The sequence below is a fragment of the Protopterus annectens genome, chromosome 6.part1 (assembly GCF_019279795.1).
Source record: "Protopterus annectens isolate FY-2018-M chromosome 6.part1, PAN1.0, whole genome shotgun sequence".
NCBI lineage: Eukaryota > Metazoa > Chordata > Ceratodontiformes > Protopteridae > Protopterus > Protopterus annectens.
This window is the reverse complement of record NC_056738.1, coordinates 334,162,146-334,187,104: the sequence shown is the minus strand read 5'-3', so window position 1 is coordinate 334,187,104 and position 24,959 is coordinate 334,162,146. Positions and strand designations below refer to the sequence as shown.

The 24,959-nt window shown below is 36.2% G+C and overlaps 1 protein-coding gene across 1 annotated transcript in view; it reads right to left on the bottom strand.

The window, feature by feature from the left end:
• Positions 1-325: 325 nt before the first annotated feature.
• LOC122805541 (potassium channel subfamily K member 13-like) overlaps positions 326-24,959 on the bottom strand; it is a 405,074-nt gene continuing 380,440 nt past the window's right edge. Inside the window, exon 2 of the mRNA XM_044075755.1 lies at positions 326-3,187. Coding sequence (XP_043931690.1) covers positions 1,467-3,187 — 1,721 coding nt within the window. The 3' untranslated portion in view covers positions 326-1,466. The remainder of the gene's footprint in view (positions 3,188-24,959) is intronic.

The window sequence follows — 24,959 nt, the reverse complement described above, 5'->3', positions numbered from 1 at the left end:
TTATATATAGTTAGCAGGGGGTGCTGAGGGGGTTTGTCCCCCTGAAAAAACGTGATGTTAGGTATAGGAGTTTTCTTTACCTGAGCTCCTATATGGACATCACGTAATCTGGTCGGCAACAATTCCGAATCTGCTGAATTCGTTCAGCTGATTTGACATTTTGCTGTGTTATACATTTTGACTTTCATGTTTTTTTATTTGGTGTGTCGAACAGAGATTATTTTTCCATTCGACAATTTGATAGTAAATTTTATATATATATATATATATATATATATATATATATATATATATATATATATATATATGTAAATATAAACACACATATGCTGCTTTCTCAGCCATATTGATATAAGTACAGATATATCTACACACACACATAGTCTACAGCACTGCATGTGTGTATCTGTTTTTGTGTCTGTGACACTACATGCCATATGGCATGTGAAATGTAACATGTACATTAGGACCTGAACAGGGATTTATCATTTTTGTCTAAGGCACACCACGTTAGAAGACAGAAAACTTAATTTAGCTAGCCCAGTACATCTCTTAAGTACACTATCACCCCTTTAGTGAAATTTTGACTCTTTTTAGCAATTGATATACCTCTTCTAAGTTTATTCTCCATATTATCCTATAATTGCTGTTAAATGAAATCCAGAGTTCAGGCTGAACCTAAATGTTAATATGTCAAAGCCAAACAGTGTCCTCCAGTGACACACACAATATATGTCACAGTATCCTAGGCAAATGATACTGATGACTTGGCTATCAATAAAGCAGAAAAGTACAACGAGGAAGCACAGATCGTGCAGTGCAGAATATTATGGAATAAAATGAACTCACTCCTCGCTGTAACAAATCATATACATGCATCACTACAAAACATGCAAACCTAAGTACATTGCCAGCTCCTGGTATCTCAGTTTTGTTGAAAATATTCAATATCTTTTCTGCTATGCTTTCAGTAAAAAAAAATTCAAAAGCGAACTGCTTTGCAGTTGTATATTACTTTCTCATTTTAAATGCTGTCATTTGTTTTGAAAGGAAGATATGTCTGCATCAGACTGTCAAGCCAAAGGATGCAGATATAATTTACTTAATCCACCAGCTCACATCTGAAATGTCATTAGCTTCTTTAACTTAGATTTCAAAAATGATCTGGTTTCTACCAAAGCAGTATTCCGTTATATGGTAGGACATTTGATGCGTGTTGCATTCAGGCTCTATTTCTTAAAGAAATCTGAAAATGTTATCAACCAGACTGCTGTGCTAGTACTTTGCTATTCTGCTCACTGTTCTTTTTCACCATCTCTTTCTAATGGTTTGTCACTCCTTCATTGCCTCTGCTATTTCTAAAGACAGCAAGTAAGAAGAAATTAGTAATAATCTAGACACATTATAGCCTATTTTTTCAGTCTAGATTCACAAGTAAATCCGATAAATTTATTTAAAAAAAAACATTAGGTATTTTCAGTATTGCCAGATACTCCAAAGTGTTTCTTAAAATTTTTCTGACTAGTTTCAGCAAATCTGTTATTCATGACAGCTAATGACCCAATATTTCTGAGAAGCGCAACATCAGAATTATCAGCACAGTGATGAGTCCAGCTTTTCCTGCTTGCTATGGAGTCAGTGTCACCTGAGCAGTCCTTGATACAGTCAGTACTACCTGAGTGCATGACTGTTCTATTCTTAGTACTAGATAGTTGCTCAGATTTCATCCTTCTATGGCTAGAGTCACTACATTTGGAGCTTTCTAAATCTTCAGTCCTTGTATGTACAGGGTGATTGGGTTCCTGTAGGATGGCTTCTGTGAAATGTGAAAAATATCCATCGTGACAAAGTCTCTGTTCATTAACATCACTGACATCTGCAAATTTATTTAGAATTGATAAAGAGCCAATGCCACTGGACAACCCGTTTTGTGAATCCCCACCACTAGTCGGCACAAGACTTTCATTTACATTAGCCAAAGAACCAACTCCACTGGAGCATGCATGACCACTGTGGTCACTAGTTTCTTCAAGCTTGTCTCTTAAAGGATCTGGTGTGTTGGAAAGTGTGCTACAACCTTTGTGCTCACTGGTAGGTGTGGCATGACTGCTGGGCAATTTATGTTGATGGCTGTGGTCACTGTTTTCAAGCAGTCGACTATTCCTCACAGATGACAGGTTAATGCCAACATGTACACCACTGTGGCAACTATCGCTTGTTTCTGCCAACTTGTTGTTCATTACAGCTAATGATCCAATGTCACTCAGGAGGCCTTTTTGAAGATCATGATCCACTGTTTCTCCTAGTTTATTGTTTGTTACAGTGGCTGGTCCGAAGCCATTCTGAGTATCACTCCAGGCTACCTTATGATGATGTCGGTTACCTGATTCGAGTCCCTGTGTTTTTTGAATGGCTGCATCTGCTACTCTGTGCGGCACAGATGCTGAGGCTGCCAAGAAGTCCCTTATAACACTCATTTCTACTGACATACGCCGTGCATCTGTTTCACTCTCATAAACTGCTTCAGTATCCATGGAAACCTCACTTCTCAAAGGCCTTCCATCAGACAGAGGTGCTGCTGCAATGCAATGCCGTCGTCTCAAGTGCTTGTGGGACAGACGTGCTCTTCTGTTACAAGTGAAACACTGCAGTAACCAGTTAAGAAACTGTTTTATTACAATGGAAATAACATTAAACAAAGAGTATATACAACATACTCCAAGTAGGATAAAAATGAAGTTTCCAAAGCCATATCCTTGGGCATCATAAGACTGCCTCTGGCCACTTACTAAATCACCAAAGCCAATGGTACTAAATGTGACAAAACAGAAATATAATGAGTCAATATAGTTCCAGCCTTCTGCTGGTGAGTACATTGCTGACGCACAACATGATATTATGATGGCTGCAATTCCTAAAATGAGCATGACATTATATACTGATGGTTTCCAGCTCATTAAGTTATATAGTTCTTCATTCAGTTTGTTTTTTCCTTGGCTAGGTTCGGGAAATACCCCTTTCACTTTCAACTGATGTATTTGGAAAGCTCTCATAGTGACTGCCAGAAGAGTGATTATACGTTCCAGGAAAAGATTGAAAAAGAGGATGGTGCCAGCACAGCCAACCATGCCATAGAAGATCAAAAAAATCTTGCCTGTTGCAGTTGCAGGTGTGGTCATGCCAAAACCTAAGGATGAAGAGACATGAAAACATGTTTAGAACAGTGTTATTAAAATATTTCTATTATAAATTATACAAACCTTATTTCATAATGTCTTTTATTTAAAGGTCATGATCATTTATACCTCGTTAAATCTAATAATGCAGCTGAACACTACATCCAATATTTTTTCGAAAACTGAAGTACAGACTGCTCACTTTTCCTGGTTTCCTTCAAAAGGCAGGTTTATTTAAAGTTTTTCATTTCATTTTTCCATGAAATAATTAGTTCCACACCCTCTTATGAAACTTCTCATGAAAGAGATATGAGGACAATCAGAGAGAGAGAAAGAGAGAGACAGACATAAGGGAGTAAAACACAATGAGTCTGCTGCAGAAAGTATTTGCTTCATACATCTGTCTGAATAGCTTGATGTATAAACTGACCAGAAATAGGTCATTATTTGGAAATGCACGTTTTGCACAGAAAACTGGATATATAAAATGCATGTTATAAGGCCCAAAAGTTCTTTGCTATGCAGAAGGCTTTTAAATGTATAATTCTTAGTAAGCATAATAGAAGGCTATTTAAAAAGGAAGTTTAAAGTACCTCATATTTACAGATGCATTCTCTCTCAGTTCTTTGTTTGCCACAAGCAAGTGAAAGGGACTGTGGTTAGAAAGTGAATTTATTAACTAACTCATCACTCATTTTTTATACCCACTTCATCCTATTCAGGGTCACAGGAGAGGGTATCTAGAGCCTATTCTGGCAAGCAAGAGGTTTAATGCAGAGAACCAGTCCTCGATGGGGCACAAGTCAGTTGCAGGATGTACATATATACATACACACACACACACCTACAGTTAATTATCTATTGGTATGTCTGGATTGAGGGATGACACTGAAAACCCCAGTAAAACCCATGCAGACACAGGAACATCATGCAGACTCCACAGAGAAGGCATCTTAGGCATGATGCTGAATCAGAGAACATGGCAGTGAGAAGCAGAAATGGTAACTGTAGTACTACCATACTGCTATTTATTCAAAGAAAACTTTATGATACAATATAGTCCTGCAAAAAGCAAACTAGAAGATATTCACAGAGCTTCCTAAGGCATGAATAGAGTTATATGTAATGTCCAGATAGTTAATCAGATATCTGGTAGTTAATGCAGAGGGTTAAGGTAGTACGCTGTAGAACTATTCCCTGTACTCTAGGGTTACATTCCATTTGCTTCCTGTGTGACACTGAGCAAGCCATTTAACCAAACAGTGCCCTGGGTAAATGAGACTAAGCGTATCTATGATCTCCTGGACTGCATGTCTAGTAATAGCCTATGTCTTTGAGAATGTTGATGAATTCTTGGATAATACTCTGGTGGATCTGCAAAAAATAAAGAGAAGGAAAATGAACCATTTATTTACTGCGGTGTATGATATTGACTAATTCCATTATTATTTTATCCACAGTGTTTTTAGTACCACTCATTTACCCAAAGCTCTCAAGTCACATCCAACTCCTGTAGTAACTCCATGAACAGCTCTCACCATCCATAAACTTTACTAGGCAACTAGGAAATGAAAGTAAATTGGCAATACTTTCTTCTATATCACACACACACACACACACACACACACACACACACACACACACACACACACACACACACACACACAACTTAGACGTGGCTCTCCAATGCAACATATGTCTTTGAGATGTGAGAGGAAACTGGAGTACACCAGATAAAACCCATGTGAACACACTGAGGGCATGTGGACTCCATGCAGAAGACACCCCACCTGAGAACCAAACCATAGAAGCTGTTGCCTGTGAGGTGACATTGCTACACACTGTGATACCTGTTTTTATTATCAGGGTTCATTTATTGATTTTATTGCACTTGTTCACTGCTGGATTTGTTTGTTACAATTTATACAACTTGAATTGTATGATGCTTCGACATACAAGCACTATAATAAACTCAGACATGAACTTGAGTAATAAAACAGGATTGTCCATGTCAGCTACTAGGCTGTAATTCCAATAAACACAGATCTTGTCTCGTCCATGGTCGATGGCCTGATAAATTAATGTGTTAAGTACATTCAAATAATATTACAGTTGTGAGCTCTTCTCCATGGAACAAAACCACTTGGGGACAATCTCCTGTTATTTAATCATATCTGTAATACTTTTTCCAACTTCTTTCAAGGGAGAAGGCAGAAGAAGCATACACAGGTAATTATCTGGAGATGTAGAGTTTTGCCTTAAAATGAAGAAATGATAATAGCAATGCACATTTCCATTTATTTATTAATTTACCATAGCTGAATTCTATTGCTCAAGTATTCTACATAAAACAAAGAAAATAAATATTAATAAAAATGAAATAAAACATAACTAAAAAAGGATAACCAAAGCATAAAAAGTCAGAAAAAAACTGTCAAAATTTAAAACAGCACATCTACTTGGATTTAAATGCACTCGTATAGAAGGGTATTACATACCTTTCAAAGAAGTCCTTTGACTCAAAAGCTTTTATCAGAAAAAAGTAACTGATTCTAAAGGATTGGTGGCAAATATGCAAAGGACAAATATCCAGATCATTCATATCAGGCCCTTGGAACAACTAGCAGTCCCTCCCCTCATTACCTCAAGGTCCTGAATGGAAGGGTATCAGCAGCTTTTTCAAATAAAAGAGGAGGCAGAGTGAGTAAGGCTCTATATTTTAATAATAAGAGTTAAACCCTGAACAGACAGCAACACAAAGCCATTGCAAATCCAAACGAAAGGGAGTACTGTGGCAGCTAGGAGGATAACTTGGTTCCCTATTGAAATAATGTGACTCACAACACCGATAGTAAAAATAAAGAAGAGTGAATATCGATCATTACTTTTCCCCTTTAAATTTGTTTCTTGAACGGGGGCAAGCACCTCCCCTACAACCTGTAAAATTATATATACCAACTCTGAGATCAGGGAGTATTCAGAGAAATGGCAATCTTGGATTTAATATGTATAAGTCTGGGTTTTCAGTTATTTAGTTTCATTTCTGGGACTTGGCATTGCAATTCAAATGGTTAATGTATAATTCGCTATCAGCCTTGCTGGGGAATTTTAGACTCTTTACAGGCATGCCAGATCCCTATCTGAAGCCCTAGGTAAAAAGCTTTACAGTAGTGCAAGTGAGATAATGTGTGTGTGAGTGTGTGTGTGTGTGTGTGTGTGTGTGTGTGTGTGTGTGTGTGTGTGTGTGTGTGTGTGTGTGTGTGCGCGCGCATGACTAGATGAAGGTCCATACTTGGAATCAAGTTCCAGATCTGTGCTATGTTCTTCAGATGTCTTGATGACAGCTGACGCATGGCACCTCAATGCCAAGAACAATGGCCAGATAACAGACTTGTTACACAAATTTCAATCAATTCTGTCATATATAATAATGGGTAAAGGAGAGGAAGATAGGGTAGATGTACAATGACATGGACCAGTGTCACCTCTCTCTGTCGGGTTGAGTCTCAGATTTCAAATGGAGTAAAATTTAACATTAAATATTAAGTGAAGAGAGACAAAGATGAATATTGTTAGCATTAGACAGATAAAAATACAATTTTTTTTAGGATCTCCTTCAGGCGCATCAAGCAATACAGTGAATAACAAGGGTAGAAGGACTGAGCTCTGTGGTACCTCACATTTCAGACTACAACTGCTGCAATAGCTTAATCTGGGAATAACCATCTGGAAATGGTCTAAAAGGTGGGAGGCAAACCAGTTAAGTATGATTTCTGAGAAATCATAATAGATTTTAAAGTGCACAATCAATATCCTGTAGTCTACCATATTAAATAGAAGCAAGCTAGAGTAAAATTGATGATCTCAAGTCATTAGGAGATCACTTACAAGCTGAATAAATATTGCGTGTCTCCTATGCCAAGATCAAAATCTGGACTGATATGGACCAAAGAGGTCATGAGATGATAGATAAGAATATAGCTGAATAAATGTTACTTTTGCAATATTGTTACCAAAAAAGGAAGGTTAAGGATTGAGTAATAATACTCCAGACAACCTGATTTCAAAGATTTTTTGAGGGTGGAGTAAGTAAGGCCTCCTCTAGGATAGCTGGATTTATCTACAGGTTCAAAGAAAAAAATAAATAATATGTAGAATAACTGATCAAAGGACCTTCAGGCAAGGATTTACCAGGCTAGCTTGATCTGACTGAAGCCCCCAATAAGTAGGTTACAAAGATAAAATCACTATCATATTTCACCCAATTAACGCAACCACCCACTGCACAGAAAAATTACGGAGTCTCAAGAAAGGAACCACTGCCACTTTCAACTGATGTACCTTTGGTGAAGAAATCTCTAATATTGGCAACTTTATCCACAAATAATGTGCATCTTTCTCACAATGATAAGCAGGATAGGTTATCCAAGTAGCAAGGCAGGCAGGCTGTACAGCCCACTACCACTTGGATAAACACAGCCCACTGATTGGCTGCAGCAAAAATCTCAGAGTACAGATAAGCTGCTTTCATGTATATAATATTTCTGTTTGAAATGTAGTGCAGTGCACATCAAGACTAAGACAAGAATCGCAACAGATAAAGAGAAAATCTGGAATAATAAAACAAGCAAGCATTTCTTGCATTTAGCCTGCCCCACAGACTATCTAACTCTCCACTCAGTATCCTATAGAATCATTTGTTTCCTGTTAGGATGTGAGCTGGCCCATTTGATCCAGGGCAAGAGCTATAGGCCCATTCATTCCTTTCCATCATGACAGTTAAGCATGTAGAGCACCCACATCCCTCTTGTCCTAACCCTCCACATGGCAGCTTATGATGTCACTGCTTCCTAGGGAGCTACATGCATGCATCCATGCAAGTCTAGTCTGCCTCATTAATGTATGCCACGGTCATCACCCCTGCCCATTATGCTGCATACTAGACGTTCACGCTTCAATTAGGGGTCAGAGCTGCTGTGAGTTGTACTATTTCAATTTCCCCATAATTAGCCAGCACTAACTGCTCACTCCTACTCCCTGGTCTGGCTCTTCCAACTTCCCATGTCGCTATTCAAACATGGGTCATCTAGGATATAATCAGGGCTTTATCCCTCTGCACCACAGAGCTGGACAGTAGATATTCCTTCCTTTTAGGTGAGTCTTATCAGCTTTAAGTATCCATATTGTGTCTGGATTTACAGACGTAAACATCCCTTCTATCTATATTATTTGCAAAATATAGATATAAACACTGATTAGGGAGTGGAGTATGAAGCTGTTAAGAGACAGAAAAAATGTTATATCATTTTTAAGGTCAGAGAATATGCAGTTTAAAGTATTTCCAAGGTTCTGAGGAAAATACTGTATTGCTATTGCATTCATTAAGAATACTGCTTTACTACAACATCTTTAATACCTTATACCATAAGCTAGCGGTTACCTTTGGTACATTTCATTACTTTGGTGCACTTTTAATGACTTTTACTGAATTCCATTTCCAAAGGCTAGACTGAGTCACATTTGTAAGAATGCAATACCACTTACAGTTTTGTCATTTTTAGAAGTGCAAAACTGATTATTGAAAAGACAGATTGGGCAATATAGGTTCATAGGTAAGTACTAGGCTAGCTCCCCTTCTGTGTCATTTTAGGCTTAGCCAATTTCCTTTTCAAAAGTGAGAATTAAACCCTGGACCTTGTGACTATGAGGGTAAACATCTTAACCATTATACCAACCCCTAACTAATAACGTTGTTCAGACTAGAGTCTGTTCAGATCATGAGAGATGAACAAAACAACAGGTTATTGGGACTGAGAACATAATTACACTTGAAAAGATAGTAGGATTCTAGCTTGAGCCTCCCTTGGCTTCTGAGAATCAATGTGACTGTGAGGTAAACACCTTAACCATTATGACAACCCCAAATGATAAAGTTGGTTAGGTTAGAGTCTGTACCAGATTACAGGAGATGAAAAACCAACAGGTTATGGGGACTGAGAACATAATTACATTTGAAAAGATGGCAGGATTCTTGTTTGAGCCTTCCATGATTTCATATTAGGTGGGGGTGGGGATGGGGTAAAGAATTCCTATGATAAAAATCAGGTAAGTAGGACAATTCATAGTCAGATGAGTTAGGGGATAGTTGGGTTAGTAGTAAGAAAAATAAACTAATATAAAACAGCGTCTATATAATTTATGATGATAAATGGCTAGATTGAATGGACAAAGTTGGTGCCAAGTCTTCATCCATAAAGTACTGTATGGACTAGAAAAGCCAGCATATATTAAAATCTCCAGCTACTATGCTATGTAAGATACTTGGCAGGAAGACTTGAAATAGAGAAATAATCATTTCATGTTGCAGACTCTTTCTCATGAGAGATATAGGATAATTACAGGTTTGCACTTTTATTCTGGATACTTACCAGTCTGTCTTCTAGGTCATTGGTCAAATCTCATCAGCTAGAACAGAAACAGAAGCAGATAGATTGAAATGGGGTTTACCAGGGGCGGCTCGTGGTATCGGCAGGGGCAGCTCGTGGTATCGGACTGCAGCCCTCCCACCTAGAAAAAAAAAAAGAAAAATCTTTAAAACTAAAAAACAAACAGAAAAAAAAAAAGCACGAGTCCAGACTGCCTTTATCAGCAGTCCGGATAGAGTTAGACAGGTACCCAGCAATCATTGTTGCAAATGCACCCAGGAATCATTGCAGGGATGACTGCACAGAAGAGGAGGTCCGGACTGCTTCGGCTGCAGGCAGATCCAATCAGGACTGAGAGAGGTGAGCTGCTCTTGTGGGACTTTCATTGCGTGGGCTCATTCAGGAGGTAGGTGTAGCAGGTTTTGATCGCTGGCTGGATTGCTCCATGTTGCGGGTGGTTTTTGCTGCTTCAGGTCGCTGGATTGCTCAGGTGGTTTTGCTGCTTCAGGTCGCTGGATTCCGACCTGGATTGCTCAGGTGGTTTTGCTGCTTGGATTACTTCAGGATTTAGGTGTCTGTGTGTGTGTGTGTGTGTGTGTGTGTGTGTGTGTGTGTGTGTGTGTGTGTGTGTGTGTGTGTGTGTGTGTGTGTGTAATGCCCCAGTTACTATATACTGGTGGCTAGAGAGAGCAAATGGTGGTTGATAGAGATACTCAGGCTTGAGCCCTGTACCTTGGATGCAGGTGGCAAGGACCTGAATTCCCTATCCACCACCATTTCTAAAAAAAACTTGCAGAGTTTTGCCTCATATTTGTTCTGTTCCTCATAAAATCTGTGGTTTCTGTATCTACATTTTTCCTTGCAAAGTCTGCAGTGTAGTGGTGCACTGGTAGCATTGTTGCCTAACAGCGACAGGTTCTCTGGTTTGATTCTTGGCTGGGGTGCCTTCTGTGTGGTGTCTGCATGTTCTCTCATCTTGCAAAGATGTGATTGGCATTTCTCTCTGCTCTGCTGAAAATTGTCTTCTGTTCCAAGTCAGACTAGTTTCCTGGTTAAATGTTTAGTTCCAAGTCAGACTAGTTTACTGGTGAAATGTTTAAAAAATAACAGGCATTTGAATTTCAGACTTCATATTCTTCAGAAAGTACATGGTAACACAAAATTGTTCTAGCAGTTGTTTAAGTTTATAGCATGGATATTTCAAATTTGTCCCTATTTTTGTTCCCCCCCCCATTACTGGCTTTGTCCACATGTTTTTTTGCTAAGAGGTTGAGATCTATAGTGAGAACTGAATTCACTGAATATGTTTGGGGGCTGTATTCCCCCTGTTATTGGCTTTGTTCAGGTGTTTTGTGCCAAGAGGTTGACAGCTATGCTGAGAACTGAATTCACTAAATGGTAGCCATTTAAGTTTGTCTTCCTCTCTTTTACAAAACAGCTGATTTGGCATAGTGGTATGTTTCTCTGACTGTTTTGCACAGGATCCCCTGGGTTAAAGACGTGGCAGTGAAATGTATGGTGGTAACACAGCATTTTATTCTAGCAACTTTCCAACATTATACAAGCAATGTTTAAAATGTGTCCCTGGTTGTCCCCCCCCCCAATAAATTTCGGCTTTTTCCAGATTTCTTGTGATGCAGAGTTCAGAGATACAACTGCGTGTCGAGTAGATTTTACAAGGAGCTGAGAGCTGCAGGGGAACAAAACTTTAGTGCTGCTTACTCTGAGTCTGCTTGCATTAATAGCGCAACAGGTAGTATACTTGCTTTTGATGCAGAAGGCTGTGGGTTCTACTCCCACAGTAGATAGATACATTGCTGATACTGTACTGTGTTGTAAAGTGGGTGGATGCTGCAGTCCTTTTTGGCAAAGATACCTAGAGTAGTAACTATGAACCGGTTATCAGTTTGCCATACAGTCCCTATTGCGATATTACTAGCTTATTTTTTTTTTTTAATGCATGTAACATAGGCAATTTATTCCTCAAGGGCAACAGGCACTTTATTTGTAGATGAATAAACAGTGACATATAAAGTTGTTTGCTAGCAGCAACCTCTTCATTGTTACAGATTTCTTTAATGTGGAATTATTTAGATGACTTTTACTACTTCAGAAATTGTGCATATTTACTGATACTGGTGGACTGTAGAAGGTTGAGTAGACTTTTATGATGGAAATGTTCTGAATTTGGTAGTTTTGTCATTGGTGCATGCATTTTGTTTCATTGTTTACTGGAAAAATGGTCAAAACAATAAATTTAAAATGCCGTCTAACAACTGTACTATATTGTACAAGGAATATAATTTAGTAGAATCAGGAAAGTGTATCAAAGAGCACATGTATGTTTCATGTGCAAGGGGCCTATGATTTGAAAACAGCCCAAAGTTAATCTTTATCTGCCACTGGCAAAATGTATTTTCTTTGAATGTGGGTTTCAATGCTGTTTCATTGAATGTGCGTTTCAAGGGCAGAGATATTTTTAATGCTAAGCCTGTTTTCATTGTGAGACTGCGTTGCTTTGTTTAGCAAATGTCTTAGTGTTTGTGCTGTAAAATGCAAAATAAAACTTTCAAATGAAATCCAGATCATCATAGAAGTAAAACAGTATGCACATTAGTGTTTATGGTAAATGGAGTGAAATAGCCAAGTAATGGAGCATTGGAATGGCTGCAGGGGGGAGGGCTCCATTTGACCATGATTTTGTGAGGGGGAAGGGCGGCAAACTCAAAGACAGCCCCAGCTGAACTATACCTCCCAACTGTCCAGATTTTCACAGAATGAATAGATTTTTGCTTCTTATTTTTGGTTTGTTCCTCATAATATTTGTGGTTTTCTGGAAAATCATTTAGGAATTAAGTCACTAAATAATGACACCGAGTTTCAGACTTCATAACCTTCAGAAAAATGCATGCTGAAGTAAGACCTGTTCTATTAACTGTCTCAGTTTATACAAGAGCAATTTTTAGTATGGTTTATGTTCCCCCAATATATTTGGCCTTGTCCAGATTTATTGCATTAACAGGTTGAGAGGTACATGCAAATAAATTGCTTTATAGAATTAGGCATAGCCAAACCTCTCAACAGTCCCCGAATTTGGCTCAAAATGTTGCTCTTCCCCTAATAATCCCTCTGCAAAATAGCAATTTTGGAAGAAAACATGGAGGGTTTACAATTTAGAAATAACTGTAATAATCAGAGTTATAGATTACTTTTATTTCAGAAATGCATGTAGAGTCTTTTATTTTGTCAGCTACTCAAGTTAGCAGTACTATTATTAAAAAAAAGTGTCCCTTCTTTGACAGGTTTCCAGTTGTATTGTGTGGCTATTATATTTTTGCATCACATTTTTGGTCCATTTTTCATAAAATTGTTTTTTTGGCAAATTAGTGGTAAATCATTAAAGACTAAAGTTAGAAAATAATGACAGACATTTGAGTTTCAGATTTCATATCCTTCAGAAAATTCATACTAATGCAAGACCTACTATTCTATTATCTTTCTAAGTTTATAAGAGCAATATTTAAAAATTGTCCTTATTTTTTGGGCCTTTGTCCCACTTCTATGTATGGCTTTGCTCTGAGGGTGAGATATGACAAATGTGTCAGGGCCATCAGTCAGCCAGAGACATTTCAAATTGTGACATACTTGTTGCACCCCACTCCCCCATGTAGTGACTCTGGATGTGTCCAAGCAAGGCAAGGAGCAGTTGTGCAGTGTAAATGTGCAGGGTATCCCCCCATGCAGTGTAAATGTGCAGGGTATCCCCCCATCCAAGGTAGACACAATTACTACAGTGGCTTTTCATCTGTTCTTGATTTTGCAGAAAGGTCTGGTTTCTGTCATATTTTTGTACTGTTGATTTATGCTTATTACTCAAAGTGCCTGTTGCTCTGTGTTTTAAGTAGCAATGCTTTAATGACTATCAGGTAAGCTTGTCTGAGATCATAACATGCAAGTAAGCTTTAATAAGCATACTGTTAAAGAATTGCCAACATTGAAGCCTTTCTGTTGTTGCCATGCAGAGAATACTTAACTAGATAATGTATAAGCGTTGGGTATTGAAATGCATATGACAGTATTTGTAATAAAGGACAGGATTACATTATTTTAAGAAGCTCATTACACTTGTTGGAGACTTCCAGTGATCTCTGAGGGCTTTACCCATAAACTAAACAGAATGCCATTCATGTGTGGTCCATAACCTGTACAGTAATCCTTTAAGCAATGTATCTTGAGCTTGTTTGCTTTTCATTTTTTACTTTGATCATGTTTTCCCCATGAAACAAGTAGATAGTTGTCAGGCAGCAGGTCTTTTTTGGATAAGAAACATTTTTACAAGTGGGGGCATCACAGAGATTGCTACTTTCAGCATGTTACTTGGTACTTTAATAAAGATGAATATAATTTATAATGCAGTGCAAGGAGAAGCGGTTTGAGTTGAGTGCTGCATGTTTTTCTTATACTTGATTTTGACTGGCATTCCAGTAATGTATTTAAAAAGTAATTTATTTTTTCATGCCTCACAACTTTTTTGTTTCCATCTAGATATTAAGTAAGCTGTCAAGCAGCCAACGCATTGAAATATTTTTATTCTTTTACACTTCATTTGTCTTGATTGGACACTCATAGTGAGGGTTTGGCACCCAGGGCAGCATATTTAATTAAAGTTTAGTTTTTGTGGTTTTGAGCATAGCTCCTCCCATTTCTAGTTGTCCACACCCCTTCCCATTGACCCCACCCATTCGGCTATCTCCTGCAGCCCCCCTTTGATTTGAAGTCACCAGCCACCACTGGGTTTTACTGGAAAAATATTTAGCAGTGTCAGTAGTGCAACAGGTAGTACACTGCAGGAGGCTGTGGGTTTTATTCCCATACCAGGTATATTAATTACTGACACTGCAGTGCAGCATAAGGGGGTGCTGTGCTCCTGAGTGTGTCATTCTTCAGATGAAATGTTAAACCAAGCCTCCATCTGCTTGAGTTGGTTGTAGCTCAGGTGGATGTAAAAGATGCCATGTCACCTATCAAAAAGAGTAGGGATCCTTAATTTATATACAAAATAACTCTTATTTCCAAAATATTTACATATTTACAAATGTAGAAATATATAGATATAAAAATCTGTTTACACTTTTTCATAATTTCCTTTACAATCAAACTAAATTTTCATCCCTATTAAACCCCACTCCTTTTCCTATAACCATCATTTGATTTTATTTAATATTGTTGCTGAAATCCATTTACCATTAAACATAAGTTCATTTTTTCTTTCATTCTATATAACCCATATAACATCTAATAACTTTTTATCGCTTCTTTTAACACATTCTTTACTTCTGTTCTTATATCTATAATTATATCAATGTTTATTTTATCAACCTCTTTTATATCTTTGAAAAAAATTTTTTTTACATAGTTTCCCCGTAACGTTTTTATTATTTTACATTTCAAAAACAAATATCCCATAGTTTCTTCTTCTTGACAATGTAAACATATTCTATTTATTTTCTTTTTATATAAAATATTTCCTTTTACTGGCAATTTATCTATTACCAGTCTCCAAAAAATCTTGACATTCTACTTTCTGATTACACCATTTGCTTCTTACTTTTATAGCTTTAATTCTTTCATCTGTTAGATTTCCCCATGGTTTTACATAGTAATACTTTTATCATTACATTTTTATACCATACTTTTCTTTTTCTATATCATCAGTTTTTTTTTTATTTTCCACAAAAATATTTTTCTTGGTAACATTTTATTTCTTCATTTATACGTGCTTTTTCTCTTAACATACCCCAAAATTCATCATCCTTTTATATATACAATTGTACTACTAATCTCTCATCTTCTTCATTTATCCATTTAACACTTTGTACAAATTTAATGAATCAGCATATGCCACTGGGTTAATTAACCTTAAATCTCCTTCTTCTTTATTCAATTACAAAACTCCTATTTTTGCTGGGTTTAATCTAGAACTCCATATAACTGAAAAACTTATCTGCAATAATTCCATTTCAAATACTGTTGGCAACATACATACACTTGCTAAGTATGCTATGTTTCCTATCAGTACAGAATTTATTCAGTAATCCTTTTTTCTGAATATCTTACATGTTCTCATGAAGATATGGGTTTGTGTTAGTTCTTCTACTATTTTTTCCCATTTATTCTGAAAATTTATACCCAACACAGAAATGTCATTCACTGTAAAATATATACTCATATCTTTACTACATCACCTAAACTAAGTTACTGTACGTGTCTAGCTATGTTTCCCTCTTAGCCTGCTAATGTAGAAAGTACCTTGTCTAAAGCAGAAATAACTGGCTCTACCCCTGGCTAGGGACAGCAGCTGTTCCCCACCTCCATCAGCTGTAAATACATTCCCCAGTTAAACATTTTTCCTTTTAATTATCAGTAAACCAAGATAAAGCTCTAGGCGAAAAAAGGTAACCCAGTAGATACACTGGAATTGGTCACTTGTAAAACAGAGGCAAAAAGGTACTTAGGCTGCCATTTTTTGTCTGCTTCAAATTAGGTATCTACCCAGAAAAGACACAGCTGAAATCAGGTCTATAGATTGTTTTTTCAGCGTTTGCTGCTCAATTTCTGCTGATTTTGATTTTCTACAAGAACTAATTACTTCACATTACCTATGACCACTCCCATTCCCTCTCCTCCAATATTGTCCCAGCATAGTTTTTTTAAACTCCTGATGCCATCCTGGCTTACTCATAGCAGCTGCCCATTCCCTTCAGCTCGTGGTGTATCTCATTGTAAGTGTTTGAGCTTTACTTTTTATATTGCAACTAAGGTTTCTACAAACTCAATTGTTATATTGCTTTTGTTACTGTCAGCATTGCTACTGCTGCAGAACTGGTCTCCTATTTATACAAGTTGTAGACAAAGTGTTACAATGTATCATTTTCCAGTCTGACTTGGTGCTTAGTGTGCTTTGTGCTGCTAGGACTTACAGATGCTATAGTATCAAACTGGGTTACTACTCCTCATCATTTTTGTTTAGTACATAATTTTTAGTTAAGATAGATGCTAAGCCGTCTGATCGAGTGTTCTATGATTCAGTTTGAAGGAAAGCACAAGTTAAATACGGAACACCATTTTACGGCTAAAAGTCTTATTTTGCTTCCAAGTCAGAGTGATCCTTAGTTGTTTTAACTGCTGTACCATGAGAAATATTATAGCAATGTAGTAAATGTCTGTGTTGCGATATTTAAGTACTGTTATATACAATTGCTGTGATAGTTTACTGTTGCTATATCTGTGATAGAACTGTCTCTTTAAATTCATGGGCTACCTAAGTTATCCAGTACATAACACTGTAAGTAAGGGGATTGTCTGCTTTAAACTAGGTATCTACCCAGAAAGGATACAGCTGAAATCAGGTCTATAGATTGAGCAGCAAAGGCTGCTAAAAACAATTTCTCCTAAGTGCAACCCGCTCCACTTCCCTACCCTACCCCCATTTCCACCCCCCATATAGTCCTAGCCAACCACACCCACTGCTTCTCTCACTCAATTAAAATTCCTCAGCACTCCTCACCAAGTATCCACTCATAGGACACAACTTAGACACCTCCTCTAGTTAATTAAGACCATATTTCACCTTGCTTTCACTTCCATAATCACCTCTCCTTACTCCATCACACTTTATTCAACCAAAATACACTTACCAACCAATACACACCCACCTCATTGTTACCATTCTCACTGACTTTCTACTACACCATGATCATCCTTCATTGCGAGCACTATTCACTCTTAGCAGCTTGTCCTACCTTACATCTTATCACACAAACTTAAGTTACACCAACCACACTTACTTCCATCACCCATATAATCCATTCAAAATTAAACCAATTACATTTGTCATTAACTCAGCTATCTACAACTACACAGTTTTAGATCTCACCCCCCTCAAATGGTTCCCCCAATATATTACCCTACAGGCAACTGTGCAATACAATAAACTAATACTCAGATATCTAAAGAACAACTACTTAACAGCCATCCTACTCAGTCTTAGTGGAGACATTCACCCCAACCCTGGTACCCTCACCCTTTCTGCACAACGCAATCAGTGCTCAAAACCACTCTCTTAATATCCCCATAAAAATTAATGCTCTACTCATAATAAACTTAAACATAAGAAGCATTTTAAACAAAATACAGGAACTTCATGCAAGCCTATCGCTATAGTCCCCTGACTTAGTCCTTCTGACAGAAACCTGGCTCAAACCAGATATCCTTGATAATGAATTTCTTCCCACTGGCTATAACATTCTCAGGCAAGATAGGATAATAAAAAGGGGTGGCAGTATCGCCCTGCTCTTCAAAAAACATCTTACATTAGAGAGGGTTAACCTTAACCCCCCTAATATCTACAACTTAGAAATACTGTTGGCTAAAACAAAACTCAACCAAAGTAGAAATATCAACATCATAGGTACCTATATTCCTCCTGGCAACAACACAGACAAACTTGAAACCATCCTACAATGGTCCTCCAATAACCTCCCACAAGAGACCATTATACTAGGGAACTTTAATATTAACTGGTACTCCTGCAACTCTGACCACCCTACAACCCGTATCAACCTCTATGGCTTTACCCAATTAATTCAAACCACAACAAGGTTTGATAAAACTGCTAAAAAGGAAACTATCCTTGACTGGATTCTCACCAACTACTCCACACTTTCCTATAGTTCTGGTACCCTTCCCGATTCACTAATTGACCACCTCCCAACATACATTATATATCATCAGGGAAATCCTACAAAAACCCCATCTACTTACAAAATTTGCAACACCAAAAATTTCAGGCCTCAAGATTTCATAACATCCCTTAAGCTCTGCAACTGGAAACCCCTCAAAACTTTATCCCTGGACAGTGCAGTCGACTACTTTAACACCACATTTTTAAATATCTTAAATAACATGACCCCTATCAGGACAATACAATCAAAATCTAATTACTCTCCTTGGCTCACTAAACAGACAAAATCACTCCTAAATGAAAGGGATAAAGAGTAGCACGAATGGATCCACAAAAAGTCAATAGTTACTCACCAGACATATCTCCAGCTAAGAAACAAAGCCAAAACCCAAATAAGACTTGATAAGAAGAATTACTATACTAGCTTACAAGCTAAATACCAAAATAATCCTCAAAACTTCTGGACCACTTTAAATAAAATACTACAACCAGGTCAAACTAAGACCCCTCAACCAACAGCAAGCAATCCCCTTGAAAGTATTGCTACCCAGTTTAATAAATACTTCATTGAATCCATCAAAATCCTTACTAACCAAAACTTTCTATTATTGCCCATCAACCTAACCTCTCTACTATATAATAACAGCACATTCTCCTTAAAACCAGTCCCAAAACACAACATACACAAATACTTGCTCAGGCTAAAATCCACAACCCTGGCAGCTGGCAACCTACCCTCAACATACTTATCAATAGCAGCTGAAGACATCTCCTATCCAGTTTCCCTACTAATTAACTGTTCCATATCTGAACAATGCAAACCCACTCTCTGGAAAATTTCTCACAGCATACCTCTACACAAAGGAGTCCCTCCACTGACTTCTCTAAATATCAGCCCATAGCAATCCTATTCCCTCTATCAAAAATCCTTGAAAGGTGTGTTCACACCCAAATACTTAACCATCTCCTAGACAATAAATTACTTACAAATACTCAGCACGGTTTTCACCCCTACCATAGTACTACCACAGCCGTTATTAGCTTCACTAACACCATCAGTCAACTTAGAAATAAAGGTGAGCTAGTATCAGAAATCTTTTTAGACTTATCAAAAGCCTTCGATACAGTGTCTCATAACAAACTGCTGCCTTGTCCAAACTGAACCTAAGCTACTCCACTATAGCCTGGTTTCAGAATGACCTCATAGATCAGCAACAAGTGGTATGGTGGAACAAAGCTCTTTCTCTCTTACTACCAGTGACTATGGACATGCCTCAAGGGTCTATTCTCAGCCCCCTCCTTTTTATCCTGTTTACAAATAATCTCCATAATGCTACAACTCTAGCCACCCATATACAGTATGCAGATGACGCGACTGTTATATGTTCTGTCCCAACTCTACCTGAACTACAGAACTTAACCCAAATATCCTTCAATGCTATTGAATCATGGTTGGCAGATGGCCAATTAATTTTGAACCCAAATAAAACTAAACTCATGTTCTTCCACTCCACTAAATTCAAACCTCAATACACTTACTTCAACATCACATCCAGTAATAAGACTTTGATTGAATCAATACCATCCACCCAACTTCTCAGTGTTGTTATTGATCAAAATCTGAAGTTCGACTTACACACTGCCTAGACTGTAAAAAAAATACACAAGACAATAGGTACCTTATACAGATGCAAAAACAACCTAATCACAAACTCCAGAATAACCACAGCCAGAACTCATCTTCTGTCAACTTTACTATACACCTCACCCATCCTTACTAACCTCTCCAAATCAGATCTAAGCAAGCTAGATACCTACTATAATAAAATAGCTAAATTTGCCACTAGCTATCCTTCTAGAACCCATCATTGTAAGGCCCTAAGACAACTATCTTGGTTAGAACTACCCCACCAACTCATTTGCATGCAACTCTCTACCGTCCACTAAATGTACTATAAACCCGATAAAACACCAGCTCTACAAGACTCCTCAATCCCCATATAAGTACCCATCCACTAATAAAGCTCTAATTGAAGTAACCAGGAGTAAAAATATCTCAGGTGACTCTCTATACTCCTACTACATTGCTAAACTGTGAATGCCTTACCACTTGAAATTAGAACTATAACCAGCTTAGAAAACTTCAAGCATCACATTAAAGCCCACCTCACCAATTCCTGGACTTGTACATGTACTGGCATAGGTATCCCAAACCATGGAACTAGCTGATTTTAAAATTTTAATTGAATATGTAATGAGCATTGAATTTAAGCCATATTACTACCTTATGTTTTTTGCTTTCTCACTGTTAATATCTACCAGATTTTATGTCTTCAGTTTGCTATGCTACCTGTATATAAGACTAAGTATCGTAATTACACTCATTGTATACAATGTCACTACCTCCTACTACTGTAAGAACTGTTTTCTAAAAGGATTGTTATACAAGATTATTGGTCTTGTCTCCCACTTGATCAATTTATTATGTTCTCATCTTTTTATCGTTATGAATGCCTGTTACTATTTCTTTCTTTATTGTATTATACAATTTTCTTTCTACTAACAAAATAGTTTATTAACAATGGAGCTTTTCTCCCCAGGCCTTCGCTGAAAAAGGGTTTTATGCCCAGTTGGACTCTCCCGGTAAACAAATGTAAAATAAACAAAATAATAAGTAAACCTTTACTTTTCTCTTTATTTAAAGTCCTCCCTATCACATCTACATGCTCCTTTATACAAATTATTACCTCTTTTATCCAGGTTTTGTTTTTTGCAATTATTATAATGCCATCTGCATATGTTAACAAAACTGGAATTCTTAACCTTTCAGGTGTTATATATACAGCCTCCTTCATTTTGTAATTTATTTCACATACTAACACACTCAGTACTAATGCAAACAGTATACAACTCAGTGGACATACCTGTCTTACACCACTCTTCATATTCACCTCTTAGCTTAAGCAGCCATTTATAAATGTTTTTACTTTATTATTACTATATGCTGACATATATAATTTCCTAACATCCTAACTTATATTATATTCTTTCATTATTACCCATAAGAGTTCATGTCCAATTTTGTGAAATGCCTTTCCTTTCATGATTTTTGCTTCTTCTTTTCTATTCATAATATCATCTACAACTTCTCTATCATTAATAATTCTTGGCAACTCTTTCCCTTTATACTATATATTCTATCTTCTATATTTTCCATTTTAATTTAAAATCTCTTTTGTATTATTTTCATTAAAATCATATAATCATTATTCAGTACTATCAGTCTTCAGTTTTTAATTGTTTCTATCTTCCTTCTTCAGTATGAATTTAAGTATTCTACTGCATAATTATTTATACACAAAACCTTCATTTAACCATTCATTCATTCATTCAAAATCTTTAATTTGTTGTGCCAATCCCTTAAATTGTTATGCATGTCATACCCAATTCCATCTGGTCCTGCAGCCGACTAAATATTTAACTGTCCTAATACATTTGTCTAGTTAATTTAAAGAAATTTATTTTTCCAACTCTTTGTTCTCTTTTTCTGTTAACTTTTTTTTTACTTTCCATGTTTTATTTACTACCGTTTTTTTAAACAGTTCTTGTACATATTGTACTACACCATTCATAATCTTTTCCTGAGTTCTTTTTAGTTCTCCTTTTACATTTTTTATTTGTGTCATTACACTATCATCTTCCTTCACCAATCTACCTAAGTAACTCCATACTTCTCTTTTTCCTTGTAAAAATATATTTGCTTATATAACAATTATTGTATTGTTTCTTGATTTCTCTCATACAATTCTTTTTCTTTGTCAAAGTACTTCCCATCATTATGCTCTAACTCTTCCAATGCATCATCGTATGTTATTTTATATTTTTCTTTCTCTACTTTTCTCATACCATATTGCCACTGTACATACATTGTTTGTATTTTCTTTATATATCATCCACCATTAAGACTCATTTAAAAATGCTCTCATTGTAATATATTTCCATAACTGTATTACTAATCTCTTTCCTTCTTTATTCCATGCTTTCTCATTTATCCTTTTTATTTCTTTGCTTATTTTATATAGTTATTTTCTTTTATCTCTAGCCATATTGCAAGATGATCTCCCATTCTCCAATAACTAAACCTGCTGATATAAAATAATCTGTTTCAGTTCTATACATATTCCTTTTGTAAGTCCATGAATTTTTGTCGCAAAGTTTTAACTTACCACATCTTATAACTTCTAACATTTTTCTTATAGCATTTTCTTTATGTTTATGCTTGCCTCTTAAATCACAATTAGTCTTCTGTTATTATAATATTCATATTTATCACTACATAGTGTAAAATCTGATGAAATAAGCTGTTCTCTTTGTTTACAATTAGCATAAGCATATAATGATATAATTCTGTATAGTTGCTCTTCCCATTTTAAATCTACAATGGTTAACCTTCCCATTTCTGCTAAAGTTACATCTAATATTTTTACTGTATTTCAGCAGAATATGGCTATTCTAGAACATCTCTCATTCCCATATTCTAGATTATATTTCCTCCCCATAATTTATCTTTGTAATCTTTTTTCATTTGCTAAAAATCTTGTATTCTAATATCATTACATCTATATCACATGTATCACACCACTCCAAAATCCTATTCTTCTTACTATATTCTTAATACTATTCACATTTACAGAAAGCACTCTAAATTTTTCTTATTCACTTTTTCTTAGATTCATGCTTCATGAGTTCATAGCTCATTAGTAGGCTAACTTTTTAATAGCCCATTCTAAGCCTAGACACACCATTATACCAACCCCTAATCATTAGCTGTGCATATTCTTTTTCATCCATTTCCTTTTTTCTTTTGTACTTATCAATTTAATTTTTCTTTTTAGTCTTTTACCTTTTACCAATAGAATTCTTTTTTTTCTTTTACTACCTCCTAATTTATATCGTGTTCATTGCTGATTTCAGTACATTCTTTTGTGTCCTCTATTATTTTTCTCCTCTATGTTTTGTTTGTTTCTTCTACTTTTAAAATGTCTTCTTTTTATTCATTTTCTCTTTTTCCTGTTTTACTTGCTCTTATTTTCATTTTTTTCCATAAATATACAATTTTGTTACATTTATAACATTTCAAGTCTCTTTTTTGCATCATGTCCCATTTCCCCACAAATATAACATTTTCTTTTGTCACAGTTACTTATCAAATTCCCTTCTTTCCACAAAAAAAGTTCTGAGTTGTCCCCAGTATTTTACAACAAACTGATTCCCCTCCACATTCATTAAGGTTGGTATAAGTATAATTGTTTCTTTTTCTACTTTTAACACAATATTACAATACCAGCCACCAGTCCATAAACTTCCTTAGTCATAAACCTTTGCAGGGTCCAGTACTTATTTACATAAAGTTTTCAAATATCATTTCAAAGTATTTATTATTACCTCTGTTTGAAACTGTCATGATTTTTTATTTGTTTTTTTGTTTTTGTTTCCCTGTTAAATGATTTTATTACATAATACATCTGTTACACATTTTCTTTTTTCCATATTCTTCAAGAAAATGTTCCATTGAAAAATGCAGTCTCAAATATAATGTCACAAAATGTATGTATGTTAATAACAATAAATCATCTTACCTCATGTGCTTTTACACCCAAAGGAGGTATTGAATTGTCCCACACTTCATACCTGACCATTTCTTTGTCTTCTTAACTTTGAGTCCTAACCATGTAATTCTGTTTTTTTTTTAATTCTGCCTTATTTAATGCTAATCCAATTTTGCTTCTTTTACTTTCTTTGAATATGTTTTTTTTTCATTTCACCACTATTCTTCAGGCTTGTCTCTGCATCCTCCTTTTGTATTTTCTCCATAATGTCCACCCTGTAAACATCTCCTTCATTTTATGGCTCACTTTGCACCACCGTTTCTTTAAGTAAATCATCCCACAACCCTCTTGACTGGGGAGTTGTAATTATACATCAATTTGCTGACTCATCTCCATCAGATTCATAGTTTCATAGGTGTTTATTAGGCTAACATCCACAACAGCCTTTTTAAGCCTAGCCATGCATCACAAATCTCTGACAAGTTCTGATACCCTTGATAAGTGTAAGCATGGGGCTAAGAAATGAACCATTTACAGATTACTTACATCCATTAGAGATGTGGGGGTCAAACCAAGCATGAATTTCTGGTTTCCCATCCAATTGTCCAAGTTGCACTTAAATTGGGTTAGGGAGGAACTCTGCTTTACATGGATGGGGAGTCTGTTCTACAGATGGGATAGTCTGTTGGATACATACTTATCTCTCCAGCAGGTCCTATTTATATCACAGGCAGGATTTATGTCTTTAGAACAGTTAATTCTGGTGCTGATGAGTATGGGATTTTTATTTACAACTTATTTACACCTTACTTGCAATACATAAATTTACATTTTATAGAAAATTAACATTTCATACTTTAACTCTCCAAATAAATAAATAGCTACATTTCATATAGACCTCCAGTCTTTTTTCCATAAGCACAGCTTAATTTTCTTTACAATATTCGGTAGAATACATTTACCATTAAATATAACTTTATTTAACCTTTCAATCCAGATCATCCAA